Below are 14,017 nucleotides of genomic sequence, written 5' to 3' on the forward strand. Positions count from 1 at the left end.
GCTTGATGTCAAGTCAAGGCCAGCTCCCCAACACATTCCTCTGCTGTTTTTCCCTCCCTCCCTGCTTCACTTTCTGTCCCTTCCTTCCTGCTCCCTGGGATTATAACACAAATACTGCACATCAGCTTCTGGCACAGGCTCAGCTGTCTGAGGGGTGCAGCTAAGCCACCACCCTGAGGAAGGAAGGGGCTGGGTGACCCCTGAGGGTCCCCTGAACAGTCCATGGCTAGGTCCCTGTGCTGGGTGGGTGCACACTGCCAGATGTAGGGACAGACTCACCTTTGCAGGCCTGGCAGCAGGAGGCGGGCAGCGGGAGGGGTGCGGGGCAGCCTGGTTCTGGGCAGGTCATGAGGCCGCAGTAGATCTGGCCCTCCTGACAGACAGAGCACACAGGAGCTGGGAGATGACCTCTGCTGAGGACCAGCCTTGGGGCTGGGATAGCCCCCGCTCTGGTGCTCCATGGCTGGAGGTCTCCTCTGAGGTGGGCAGAGGGGAGCAGCACAGTGTCCGGGGCAAGGCCCAGGCAGCTCAGAGGAGGGCCCTGCACCTTTCCCACTCACTCCAGGCCCCAAGGTAACAGTTATCCTTCAGCTTCAGAGCCTTTTCATACCCAGGCCCTTCCTAGGCTCTCACAGCAACCTAGTGAGGTGAGATTTTCCCAACCTACAGATGGGAAGGGACTATGGAGGGGCCTGAACCCCCTGAAGTCAGAGACGCAGCCAGGCAGAATGTTTCAGGCTCTTCCTCCTGCTGTCAATGTCCTTCTCCCCTGGCCTAGAACAGGGAGCCCAGCATAGATGAGCAGGACGAGTGCATGTCTCCTTGAGCTCATCTTGCTCTTATGCAAACTCTAGGTCCCCAACTTTAGGACCCAGCCTGGAAAGGCAAGACTGCAGCAGAAAGGGCCTTCTGGGAGTCAGGAGGCCAGATGACCTTTGGTGAGTCACTTCTCTGGGCCTCAGCTTCTTCATCTGTGAAATGGGGGCACTTCCATCTGGGTTGTGAAATCAAATGAGGGAACGGTTATGAAAACCCTTTTTAAACTGAAAGGCACAATATGTCCCTGGGAGGGAGTGAGATTACTTCGAATCCTTCCCCTATTCCTTTTCCAGTGAGTCTCAGAAGTGAGGATTCCGATCCTTCAAACAAGTCCCATATAAACAGGGATGAGAAGAAAGAAGGGGAGACCCAAGTATCCAGGGGGACGGGACAAGGGATCACAAGAATGCACGTACCACATTCCCCCACCATGAGTTCTCTCTTCCCACAGCCCCCTCTTCATCCACGTGCAGCACAGTACAGGTGAAAGAGTGTGGGTTTGGAACCATGTGGCCCTGCGTCTGAATTCTGAGTATGCCACTTAACTAGCTGTGTGTGTGTGTGTGTGTGTGTGTGATGTCTGATTTTTTGTGACACCATGGACTATAGACCACCAGGCTCCTCTGTCCATGGGATTCTCCAGGCAAGAATACTGGAGTGGGTTGCCATTTCCTACTCCGGGTAATCTTCCCAACTGAGGGATCAAACCCACGTCTCTTGTGTCTCCTGCATTAGCAGGCAGATTCTTTACTGCTGTGCCACCTGGGAAGTCATGTGACCTTAGGCCAATCGTTTAATTGCTCTGAGCCTCAGTTTTCTTATCTATAAAATATGATTAGTGATAGCCTTCTCATAGGGCCATTGGGACACTGTATATAAACATAAGGCATTTCCTAGTAGGTACAGTGCCCTAGTTTACTTCAAGAGGCCCAGGCCTTGCAAAAATAACCACTGTCTAGGTTGATTTTTAAGTGGTCCCTTTTATTATAAGTTGTTTGCTCTGCAGCACAGATACCTTGGAATTTAGACTCAGAGTGATGGGATCCTCTCACTGAAAAGATGGGAGACAGATCCGAGAGAGATGACTGTCTCTAGTGGTCACGCATGGAACGGTGGCAGAGCCAGAGCTGAAACTTGGGTGCCTGACACCTAGAATGGACCTCTTACCCTCTCGTCACTGCTGAATTGATGATTATTTAATGAGAGGACCTCGGAGATCACCTTGTTAGACTCCTGGGTGTGCATGCACGTGTGCTTAGTCATGTCTAACTCTGCGCAACTCTACAGACTGTAGCCAGTAGGCTCCTCTGTCCGTGGGATTCTCCAGGCAAGAATGCTGGAGTTGGTTGCCATGCGCTCCTCCAGACTACCTTCCCGGCCTCATGTCTCTTATGTCTTCTGCATTGGCAGGCAGTTTCTTTACCTCTAGCACCATCAGGGAAACCTAGACCCCCTTACACACTCAGAAGAACTGAGGCTCAGAGAAGTTTGCTGGGGAGGTGGTAGGGAAATCGAGACAGCAGGGCTTTCTCCCACCCCAGTGCACAGATGCACTAAGCCCAAGGGTGAGGATGACATACTGAAGGCCACCTACAAATGTGCAGCAGGGCCACGCCTGGAACCCCCGAGGCGGAGGGGAAGACTTTCCAGCTCAGGTCCTGCTTGACTTCAGTCTCTGTCTCCTGATAACACTGCTGGTTCAGCTCTGCCTGACCTGACCCTAGGCCCAGCTCTGACCAAAGCAGGGGGAGTTTAATTAGCTTCAGATTAAATTACATTTACTACAAACAGTCTGGCCCTGTCTCTGCACCCCAGGATTGATCACTGATCATTCGTTCATTCATGCTATGTGCCAGGCCCTGAGCTGGGGGCCCTGCAGGATACAGAAATGAGTTGAGTATATCTCCTGCCCTCAAGGAGTGCAGTCTACAGAGGACACAGAAATGGCCAGGGTCAGTGCGAGGTGACCAGGCAGCTCAGAAGGACGTGGAAGCCCTGAGCAGGAGGTTCCCACCCACAGATGTTCCCTTCCCTGGAGCCCATTCATTCTCATGCCCTTTGACCAGGAGGGACAATCCCCCGGGGCCCAGACCACTGGCCTACATGAGAGGGGAGTCGAAGTTCTTACGGTACAGCTGCAGAGGACACACTGGTTGGGCAGATGGGAGGGGAGCAGCTCGTGAGCACTGAAGATCTCTCCGTGTTGGTACGTGGTCCCATTATGCTGGCAGGACCTTGGTGGGGCCCGGAGCCCAGAAGGGGTATGAGGTTCTGTAGGTGGGGAGGGGAAGGAGGAAGAAGAAAATGGTCTAGAGCTTTATCAGAACTAACTGGGCCACTTCTCTGAAATGTTTGTATCTTATCCCTTGTTGTCATTTAAACCAAACTCTGGCCTCAGCCCTCCCAGCCAGACCTCATATTGATGAACCAAGAGGAACCCTGACATTCCTCTCTGACCATGTCACTCCCTCCCATGGCCTTTAAGCCCCAGAGTGTCAGCGGTGGCTCTGATTGCAGCAATAAGGCAAGGCCAGAAGCCTCAGCTCCACTGAGTGCCACTCAGTTTAGACCTGTGCTAGTTCATTCAACATTCAGTAAGCATCCATGGAGCACTTGCTACTGCCAGGCACTGTTCTAGGTTCTGGGGATACAGAAGTGAACAAGACAAGGTTCCGTATGGAGTTTCATCCTTGTGGAGTTCACTCGTGTGATCTGGACTGTGCCTGATCTTGGAGTGAGTGCCTTCCACTCCCTGGCCACCAGACACCCTCCCCATCACCTGCCAGTTAGCCTGTCCTCACCCTACTGTGTGGAGGGGTAGCCCTCCAGTTCAAGCGGAACCTGCTCCTTTTTTCAAGGCACCTTTCCTAAGCACCTTCTCTGCACCAGGCGCCATGCTACATGCTGGGAATGGACTGTAAATAAGGCCCAGCCCCTCACATCAGGAAACTGATGGTTTCACTGGGTAGAGAGACAGGCCCCAAGCAGTGACACTGGTATGGTCTGGGCTAGGGCAGATGGGAGCACAGAAGTTGTGGCAGCATAAAAGAGGCGCCGCTAACTCAGCCGGGAAGGGCGGTCGGGGAAGGCTTCCTGAAGGGGCCGATGGCTGAGATGAGTCTTGAGGAATATGCAGACCAGGCAGGCAAAGGGTCAAGGCTGGGAAAGAGGAAGGGAGTGAGGAGCATGGCAGGAAGAAGGGGGATGGGCTGAGGCACAGCGGGGAGTGGTCAGGACTCCTGGGGTCAGCCTCAGCCGGGAGGAGGTGTGATGCTCCCACACTGGAAAGGATGAAGCCTAGAGACCCCACTCCCCTAGTGAACCCAGAGCCAGGAAACCATGACCCAAGGTGGAGTCACAGTCAGATCCCTACTGGGATCCCACTTGGAAAAGAAGCCCCTCTATGCCCATACTCCACACAGGTCTCCAGTCCCCCAAGAGAGCTGCTTCCAGAGTCTGGAGCTGAGGCTACAACCTGGGACTCCCTCCCCTCATCACCTTCTCGATGATACTAAACACGGGTCCTCCTCTTGACCTCTCCTGCCTTCCGAGTTGGCCACCCCGCTGACTGCCCCTCATTTGCCACTTGGTTATGTCAGTTTCTTCTCAGATCACCTCTCCTCTCTCCTCTCTTACCTCTGCTTCCTGGAATCCCAGTCTCAGCAGCTATTGGTAGATTCTTAAAATCATGGACATTTAGCATTGGGGCACATATTAGAACCTCTGAACCGCAGCACAGGAGAAGTCTCAGAGAACATATTCAACTCCTGTGGCCATTCCCAGCCCCGGGCGGTAATTCCAGGGTCACCCTGCAGGGCCTCCCAGCCCCAGTTCACTCACCTCCACTCACACAGGGTGCATCCACTCTCTCAGGCTTTGGCCAGCCCCTGAGAGAACGAAGCCCACCTGTGCCATCAACAGGTCAAGCACGCCTGTTTTCCTTCAGCTCTTTTCCACATTCCCTCTCTCCTCCTGCCAAACACAGCTACTCAAGGCTGAGAAGTCTGTGGCCACCCCAGCCCTCCTCGGGGATCCAAGGAGGATGAATTTCGTGAGCACCTTGGTGTCTCAACAGCTCTGGTGGCTGGAGTCTGCCCTTCTCATTCCAGAAGTGGCTGTGTCAGGAGTGGGTCAAGGGCCAGTGGGCAGGTGGGAGGCTGGCACAAGGGCAGACGCAAGGCCACTCACCCACACAGCGGGGACAGCACTGCTGCGGCTCAGTCACGGGCTGGGGGCAGTGGACGGGCGGACAGTGGAGGCGATAACAGCTCACGTGGGCATTCTGAAGGGGACACAGGGGTCAGTCGTGCTTCCAAAGAGCCATTGCCTCCCACTGTCCTCTTCTCAAACCCCTCCCAACTATGGGGCGCTGCACTCCTTTTCAGCCTGCAGTGGGATAAAAGTGATAAATTCCACGTGTCCAGTCTCCCTCCTGCCTGCTCACTTGTGTGGCTCACTCATCCGTGTCCCTTCCCACCACGGAGGAGCACACCACGTGCCTGGATCTGCACAGATCTTGTGTCCCTTAGTGATGAGGGACTAAGGAGAGAAATCCAAGTAAAAGACTTGGGTTATTTTGACACTGACTTTTTTTAAAGATTTTTTTTTCATGTGGACCATTTAAAAAGTCTTTATTTAATTTGTTACAACATTGTTCCTGTTTTATATTTTGGGTTTTTACCCTGAGGTATGTGGGATCTTAGTTTCCCCAGGGAGTGAACCCACACCCCCTACATTGCAAGGCAAAGTCTTAACCACTGGACTGCCAGATTAGTCCCTCAACATTGATCTTGACTGTGCTGTCTTAACTCCAAGGCTTTGTTCTTCTACCTCTGGATCTGAGCCTCGTGGCTAATGGAGGACTGTGACTCATGAAGGCAGGTGACAGGGAAGTGGAGAAGACTCAGGGCTCTGTGATCTGCTCCCTAAGTCTCTGGGAGGTGTGAGTGATCCCACACACGGCCTTGGGACTGGAACCAGAGGAAGGGCCTGAAGTTCTTAGGCTTTTTCAAATACAGCAAAGGAGAGAGAAGGGACAGAGAAACATGCACAGGACAGTGGGCAGACATGGAGGAGCTGGGGGGAGAGGCCACCCCGGGAGGTTTTCTCGGGCAGTTTGTCAGCCTGTCTCAGGTGCCCAAACCTTCCTCCCCCTTCTGCTCTAAGAGGTGTTGCCCTGGGTTGTAACAGTACATCTGTCTCTTCTGTTCAGCAGAACAACGACCAAGCCTCCTTCTGTTCATCTCTGAATTGTGAGCACGGGGCCTTGCTCCAAGCAAGTGCCTGCTGAAGTCTGAATGAGTGAATGAATGAGAACCAGCAGGGGAGGGAGAGATAGTCTCTTTCTTGGTCAACTGGAGTCAGCTTTGTTTAAACTTTGAAGTTGACGAGTGAGATTCCAGACCCTTGGCCCACCTGAGAGGCCCTAAAACACTTCTACCAAAGCAGCTTCCTGCTCCATGGAGAACCCTGGACCAGGCCCTAGTCCTTCTGGGGCCACTGCTTCCTAAGATGGCCAGAGGTGATCACAAGGATTAATCAGTGCTAAAGGGCATCCTAGAGTCCACAGAATCTGTCTGAGCTCTAAAAGTGGTCTCCTTGAGGCCTGGGACCCAGGGGTGCTGGATAAACCTCCAGAGCATGAATGGAGCCCTTCAGATGAGAAACTAGGATAGAATGCAAGGAACTTTGGTACCTGAAGAGTTAGAATCCGTCTCTTGATTCCGGCCTTGAAGGTTTCAAGGAATGGAGATTATGAGTAAGATGCAGCAGGAAGTAAGGTAGAAACAGGCTAGGGTGCAAAAGGTGGCGGGGGCGGCGGTGGGGGCAAGGCATGAGGCCTTGCAGTCAAAGGGCACCTCTTAGGAAAATCATAGCTACCATTTATTGAATGGCTACTAGGGCCATTTATTTATTTATTTATTTTAAAGTCATTATTCTGTTTTAATCGAAGAAAATGAGGTTCTATTTATTTATATAAAAACTGCTTATTAAGCAGCTATTTTGTATAGGTACTATTCCAGCTACTGAAGATACAGCTTTCATGGAGGAAGCATTCAAGTGGTTCTGATGATTTCAAATATGTAACTTTAAGGTGTATCGGTGAGGGGTAATGATTTTATCAAGCTTGGCCCCCAAAACAGGTTTTACAAGACAAATTTTGTGAGTATAAGGAGTACAGTTGCAAAATCATAAAAATCTAACCACTGCAGTGTAACTCATAAATTCAAACATTTTAGCATCTCTATCATAGGCTCTCTAAAATAAATGGGCCTTGAATAATTAGGGGCATTTATTGAATGGCAACTAGGGGCATTATGTTATATAGAAATGTATTATCTCACTGCATTCTCTCAACAACCCTGCTGCTGCTGCTGCTAAGTCGCTTCAGTCGTGTCCAACTCTGCTCGGCCCCATAGACGGCAGCCCACCAGGCTCCCCCGTCCCTGGGATTCTCCAGGCAAGAACACTGGAGTGGGTTGCCATTTCCTTCTCCAATGCATGAAAGTGAAAAGTGAAAGTGAAGTCTCTCAGTTGTATCAGACTCTTAGCAACCCCATGGACCGCAGCCTACCAGGCTCCTCCGTCTATGGGATTTTCCAGGCAAGAGTACTGGAGTGGGTTGCCATTGCCTTCTCGTAGGTATTATTATTTTTCACAATTTCAAAATGAGAAAAGAGCCTCTGATAGGTTGCCTAAGACACACAGCATGTGAGCACTGTGTAGGTCTGAGCACTTTTCGTGATGCCAGAAATGCCTCAGGTGGAGGGAACAGGGCCTCATTCATTCACTCGATATTTACTTCATGGCAACTGGGTGCCACGTCCCTTCTGCACTTCGGACAGTGAGCAAGAGACAAGAGTTCTGCTCTCACGGAGCTTCCATCCTAGCGGAGAGGGAGACAGACTATAAAAAATAAACAAGTAGGAACCAGATCATGTCAGATGTTAAATTTATAACAGGAATAAAACAGGGTAACGTGATTGCGTTAACAAGGTTAGACTATTTTAGAAACGGCTGTACAGAAAGCCTCATAAGGAGGTAACTTTATGTCGTGCACTGCGAGATGAGAAGGAACCATTCCTGGGAAGATCTGGGGGAAGAACATTCCGAGTGGAGGAGCAAGTTGGAATGAGTTTGCAGCATTGGCGCAGGTAGGAGATGAGGTTGGAGAACAAGGCAGAAATCAGATGGTTCAGATGGTGTAGATCCCACAGTAGGCAATTTGAATTTTACTTTAGGTGCAATGACAAGCTATTGAAGGGTTTTAAGAGCTTCTGAATGACATGATTAATTTTATGTTCAGAAAAGATCCTTTGAGCTGCCATGCAGTGGACAGATTAGAAAGGGTACAGGAAGAGGATTTCCCTGACAGTCCAATAGTTAAGATTTTGCCTTTAATGCCAGGGTGCGAGTCTGATCCCTAACTGGGGGGGGGAGGGGGCGGGGAGCTGAGATAGCACATGCCTCACAGCCAAAAACCCAAAAAACCTAAAATAGAAGCAATATTATAACAAATTCGATAAAGACCTTAAAAATGGTCAACACCAAAAAATATTTTAAAAAGAGAAAAGGGGTACAGGGAGACTCTAGAATGCTCACACAGCAGCCCAGGTGAGAGAGGAAAGTGGCTTAGACTAGGGGAAGTGATGATAATGGAAAGAAGGAAGGAATTCAGAGTGTATTTTGGGGATGTCAGCTACAGCCCCTTGGGGTGAGGAAACTGTGTATGTGTGAACTCCAGGGAGGGAGAAATGAATTAGCTCCACTGATCACAAAACTTGGACTTGGTCAACTGGACCGCATGATATGTCTGGAATTTTCTGTTATGGTTTCCTTCTTGTTTTTTGGCTATATTTCACAAAGTTCTTTTTGAAAAGGCTGATTGGCCTCAGATGTGCTAAGAAACCAAGGGGAGGCAGGGATGGGGGGTTGTGCTCCCACTGGCATCAGGCTTGACCAGGGGCCAACATGGTAGAAGCTCTGCCTTCTGCTGCGTAGGCACAGGAGGCTGGTGGCAGCAGGAAAGAAGGCTGGGTGAGAGAGGGGAGGTTCGTGTCCTCATCCCAGTCCAGCCACTGACCCACTGTGTGATTTGTCTTGGGAGGCCCACAGTAGGCCTCTATGCCCATGCCTGAGTACTCAGTAGTGAAGTGGTGTGGCCCCAAGTCCCTCAGATGCTGCCGATAGACCCCAATTCTATGGGGGCCTGGTTCTAGAGTCCCCCCACTCCAAAGTCAGGCTGTCCTCTTTCCCTCCATCTCCCAGACATACCTGTCACAGGAGGCCAGAGGAACCTACCTCGGAGCAAGTGCAGCGGAGGCAGTACATCAGACCCTGAGGCTCCAGGTAGGGGTGCCAGCTCTCGCCGGGGGAGTATCTCTTCCCATGGAAAAGGCAGAACATGTCTGGGCCTGGCAAACCAACCGGTGCTTTGTGAGTCCCAGGAGGCTCCAGCCTGGAGTCCCTGCTCCATCCCTCCTTCGTTCTGGCTCTAGGAAGGATGTCATTTGGACACTCAAGCAAAAGAGAATCCATAGGACACGCTCTCCTAGTCAGGGGGCCAGAATGACTGAGTTTCAATATCAGCTTGCCTGGCTGTGTGACTCTGGGCATGTCACTGGCCCTCTCCGAACTTTGACACTTCTCTCACAGAGTGGTTAGAGGGTCAAGCAGTGAACATGCTTTTTACAGATTTAAATTGTGGTAGAAATGTTAGTTATTATAATTAGATGAATCATCTGAGGCCCAGAAAGGCCAAACTATACCTCTTAGGACACACAGTAAGTCAGTCATCAAGCAAGGATGACCCCAGAGCCTCTTGACTCTCAGCGCAGTGCTCCCACTCTCACAGTCACTCTTGCTTCCCTTTCCTTTGTCCCATTTGGCTTGTTTATTTACCACATCTCTGCACCACCTTCTCTTGCCCCCTGCTGCTTACCTGCCTATGCACACACACACACACACACACACACACACACACACACACTCTGGGCCACGTGATATATCTTTCAAACAAAGCTACTGAAAGCAGCTTTCCTGCTTTCATACTATGCTGTGTCCCTATACCTCAGTGAGCTCTGATCGTTAAGTGTTTGAATCAGGAAAACAAAGTGCTGCCCAGTGAGAGGTTGCTACAAAACTGACTTTTACAATATCCTTAAAAATGGTCAGTGGTACTGTGACTGCACATCAATTGATTATTTTTGTAATGATTTACAAATGATATTTACAAATGATATTTACAAGTGATTTACAACTGATACAAACAACGGATATGTTGTCAATATGTAGAGGAATGCTTTTAAGAATGACTGAAATAGTTTATTTCCTTATGTGGGTTAGGTATCTCTCCTGCAATCCTGATTTCTTGAGACCTCCACCCCTCTGTCTTTCCATAGCCAGTCAGTTGCCCAGTCTTTGGGGCTCTGTCCTGAATCTCGTGTCCTCACCCCTCACCAGCTCTGCACCCAGCCCCAGGTCAGGGCTCCATGTTGGGGGTTGAAGCCTCCTTGCCCTGCTGCTCTGCCTCTGGCCCTATCCCTTGCCAACCCTCCTGCATACAGGTACCTCGTGATTTTTACAACAGAGAAGGGATGCTATCATTCTACAAAAAACTCTCCATTACGTAAAGAATAATCTAAGCTCTTTTAGGGGGGAATCTGGAAGGCCCAGCACAAGCTAAGTGTCCATAAAGACATACTAAATGAGATTGAAATTTGGAGAAAGGAACCAATGTTTATCGATGATATTTTATTTATATAAATTACTTATCTTATTAGCATCAATGTTTTGACAATTAAATTGGATAATGCTTGGAAAACGCTCACTTAGCCCAGTTGCTGACACATAGTTGAATGCTATAATTATGACAATTATGGTAACAATGACCCTGCTGGATGGACATTATCATCTGTTCTAGATTCAAGAGGATAAGGCAGTTTTGCAGGGTCATTGGGATTGTTACTTACAATTGTTAATTGTAAGAAAACTAGATGAGAAAACTGAGGAGCTGCAAAGACCAAGTTGACTTGCCTGAGGCCACCCAGCTATTGATTTGAACCCAGGACCCCATACTCCCAAGCAGACTTCCCTTCAGTTCACCTCACCTGCTATGGTTTTTTGCTCAAACTCAGGGCCTAGAGGTTTCTTGTCCCCACTAGCCACCATCCCCCTTTCCCAAATTTTTTTTCTTCAGTTCAGTTCAGTTCAGTTGTTCAGTCGTGTCCGACTCTTTGCGACCCCATGAATTGCAGCATGCCAGGCCTCCCTGTCTATCACCAACTCCCGAAGTTCACTCAAACTCATGTCCATCGAGTTGGTGATACCGTCCAGCCATCTCATCCTCTGTCGTCCCCTTCTCCTCCTGCCCTCAATCCCTCCCAGCATCAGAGTCTTTTCCAATGAGTCAACTCTTTGCATGAGGTGGCCAAAGTACTGGAGTTTTTTTTTTTTTTTTCTTGGTCCTCTATTAATCTAGAATCCAGATATTCCTCTCCATGCCTCCGTCCTGCACACTTTCTAGAGTCTCACACTTTCTGAATCATTCTCTTAGACACCTAAACTCTGCAGGATCGCAGGGCATCGAAAGCAGTTCAGTAGCAGGAGCAGCTCGCCCTTGAGACAGGAATTCCCCCTCCACGTTGAGGGTGGGCTGGAATGGAGGACAGGAGCTAAGGGCCATTCTTAACCTTTAGAAAGCTGCCTTTGTGAGAAGCTGAGACCAGCTTCCTCGGCTCCCTGCACTGCTTCTGTTGTTTCTCTTGGGTTTCCCAGAACAAGGATTTGAGGCCATGGCCATGATGCCCTCAGGGTCTGTGTTTCAGTGGCCACTGGGGACCATGGCTTGGTTTGCCCCATCTGCTCCCCAGCCCCACAAAGTAGAGGGGGGATCAGACAGCAGATCCCATTCCCAGCAAGGCCCCGGCTGGCCCGTATCAAATGAGCTGTGTTTATCTCTCAGCCTCCGCTGGCAGAGAGGGCAGGACACAGGCCCAGCTGGGGTGCTTGTCAGAGCCAGCCCAACTCTCCAAGGATTGAATAATGTCTTTCTTCCTCAGTCCCCTCCCCCGACCAGGAAAGGGCGCAATTGCAACACTGCTGCAGCCTTAGGACTTAGCCTTGCTGTTGAAGAAATCCTGTTCCATCTTCCCTGGGACGGCCCTGCAGACTGGCCCGTGCCAGCTGGCACCCCCACTCCATCCCCTCGCCTGCTCAGAGTATGAAGACAGAGAGAATGTATCAGCCTATGCCCAGGCCAGGGGGCCCTTTCCCCCACTGATGGACCTGGCAGCAGCTAAGAATATGGGGGGCCTGGCAAACTGTCCGTCAACCCCAGGAGCCACAATCCCCACCCCACCACGCCCTCCAAGGTGAGAAGCACAAGGAAGGGTGGCATTGCCTGGAGCTCCCTTTTTCTAGGGAGGTGAGTGCCCAAGGCCACGCCAAAACCAGGCAGGAGGAGGACCTGGCAAGACTGCAGGCTGCCTCCGTCGTGCAGCTCTGGCATTTGCCCCATCCTTGCACTTGGCTGGTAAGGGGCTCTAGCTCCTTATGCCATGAATTCACTGTGTGATGTTGAGGAAGACTCTTGCTTCCCTTCTCTGGGCCTCACTTGCCCATCTTCAAAATAAGGAGTGGGCATGAACTCTGATCTTCACAGGTTTTCTGTACAGATAGTTTATGAATACATGATGTCAACATTCTTAGACTCTAAGGTTCTAAGTTTCTAAGACTTAAGATTTGAGAATTCCAAGTTTCTGAGAGCCTACATATCATGAGACAACAAAGCTTCTAGAACTGCATGATGTTGTGATTCTAAGATTTGACCATTTCAAGCTTCCATGATTCAGGATATGTTGATGGTTCTGTACACCTAGGCTTGCAGGGGCTCCAAACAGGGCAGGATGAGGCCCAGGCAGCCAGTGCAGCCGATCCTGAGAGACACAGAGAAGGAGCAAAGTCTGTTTCTCACATTCCCTCCCTTCTCATCTCCTTTCTGTGGTCCTCTGTGGTCTTCCCACTCCGGCCCTGGCACCCCGCCACCACATCTCAGACCACCCATCATCTCTTTCTCCAACTTGGGGACCAATTGCTCCTTCTCTCAGGGGACTTAAGGAGTTAATGGCCCCCAGCAGTGATGTCTAATCCAGGAAGACGTTAGTGGAGGAAGTTTTTGCTTGAGGCGGATGATTGGAGCTGTTCTAGAGAGAGCTGTTCTAGAGAGCTGTTCTCTGTCTTTAGAGAGACAGAGAAGAACAGGGACGGGTCTCATACCCCTCACCCAGTGTGTATATAGTCCCGAAACTCTGATTTCAGAGTCAGATAGGCTGGGGTTCCAACTGAATTTGGCTTTTATTTGCAACCTGCATTTAGACAAGCTATTTAAACACTTCAGGCCCCAGTTTCCATATTTGTCAAATGGTCGAGTAATAATCTTGACCTTTTGGGGGTTATTGCAGAATTAAGTCAAATAACATATATAATATGACTAATGCCTGCCACATATTAGATGTTCAGCCAAATGGTAGGCTAAAAACAAAGAGAGAAAAAGCAGACCTTGTTGCTGACCCCAAATTACCCTAACAATTTCTGTTTCTCATAGTATTCTTTTTACTCCAAGAATCCTATGGGCAGCCCCCAAGTACCCAGAACATCATGGTACCTGCCACTAAGGTCAAACATTCTAGATCTCAAATTGGAGGCAGAGAGACCACAGGAGGTTGTTACAGTCATCTCTTCTGAGATCACACTGACCTGGAGCAAGGCAGAAGCAGTGCTGGGGGACAGAAATACAGATTTGAGGACTACCTACTAGGTACAGTGGGTAGGCTTTCAGACAGACTGATAAGGGTGGAGAGGGTGAAGGGGCAGTCAAGGGTGGGACTGGAGTTTCAGGCCTGAATAACCAAGTGAATGTGGGGTTCTTAGCACATAGGCAGTAAGTGTTACCATTAATTTTGATGTTTTATTATCATTAGTAATAGTAACATTGGTCCCTTTATTCATGTACTGAGCATTTTGTATATCAAGTTATACATGCCCATGGACCTGGTACATGCCTAAACAGGACATAGTGCCCACCCTCAAGGAGCTTACAGCCTAATGAAGAAGACAGATAGATATAATACATGCAGTCAGACAAATGCTCTGACAGTGGAAGCATGGGATCTTCAGGGAAGTCTTCCCTGAGCAGATG

At 49.9% G+C, this 14,017-nt stretch overlaps 1 protein-coding gene across 2 annotated transcripts in view; it reads right to left on the reverse strand.

Annotated features, from left to right (window-relative positions):
- Window positions 1-14,017, reverse strand: part of CHRDL2 (chordin like 2) — a 33,946-nt gene that overhangs the window by 13,165 nt on the left and 6,764 nt on the right. For both annotated transcript variants that reach the window (XM_061380841.1, XM_061380840.1), the window contains exons 2-5: window positions 9,121-9,233; window positions 5,008-5,101; window positions 2,948-3,090; window positions 280-373 (exon numbers count right to left, since the gene is read on the reverse strand). In XM_061380841.1, the coding sequence (XP_061236825.1) occupies window positions 280-373; window positions 2,948-3,090; window positions 5,008-5,101; window positions 9,121-9,233 (444 nt within the window). The remainder of the gene's footprint in view (window positions 1-279; window positions 374-2,947; window positions 3,091-5,007; window positions 5,102-9,120; window positions 9,234-14,017) is intronic.

This window comes from Bos javanicus, chromosome 15 (genome assembly GCF_032452875.1).
Source record: "Bos javanicus breed banteng chromosome 15, ARS-OSU_banteng_1.0, whole genome shotgun sequence".
In the NCBI taxonomy this organism is placed as follows: Eukaryota; Metazoa; Chordata; class Mammalia; order Artiodactyla; family Bovidae; genus Bos; species Bos javanicus.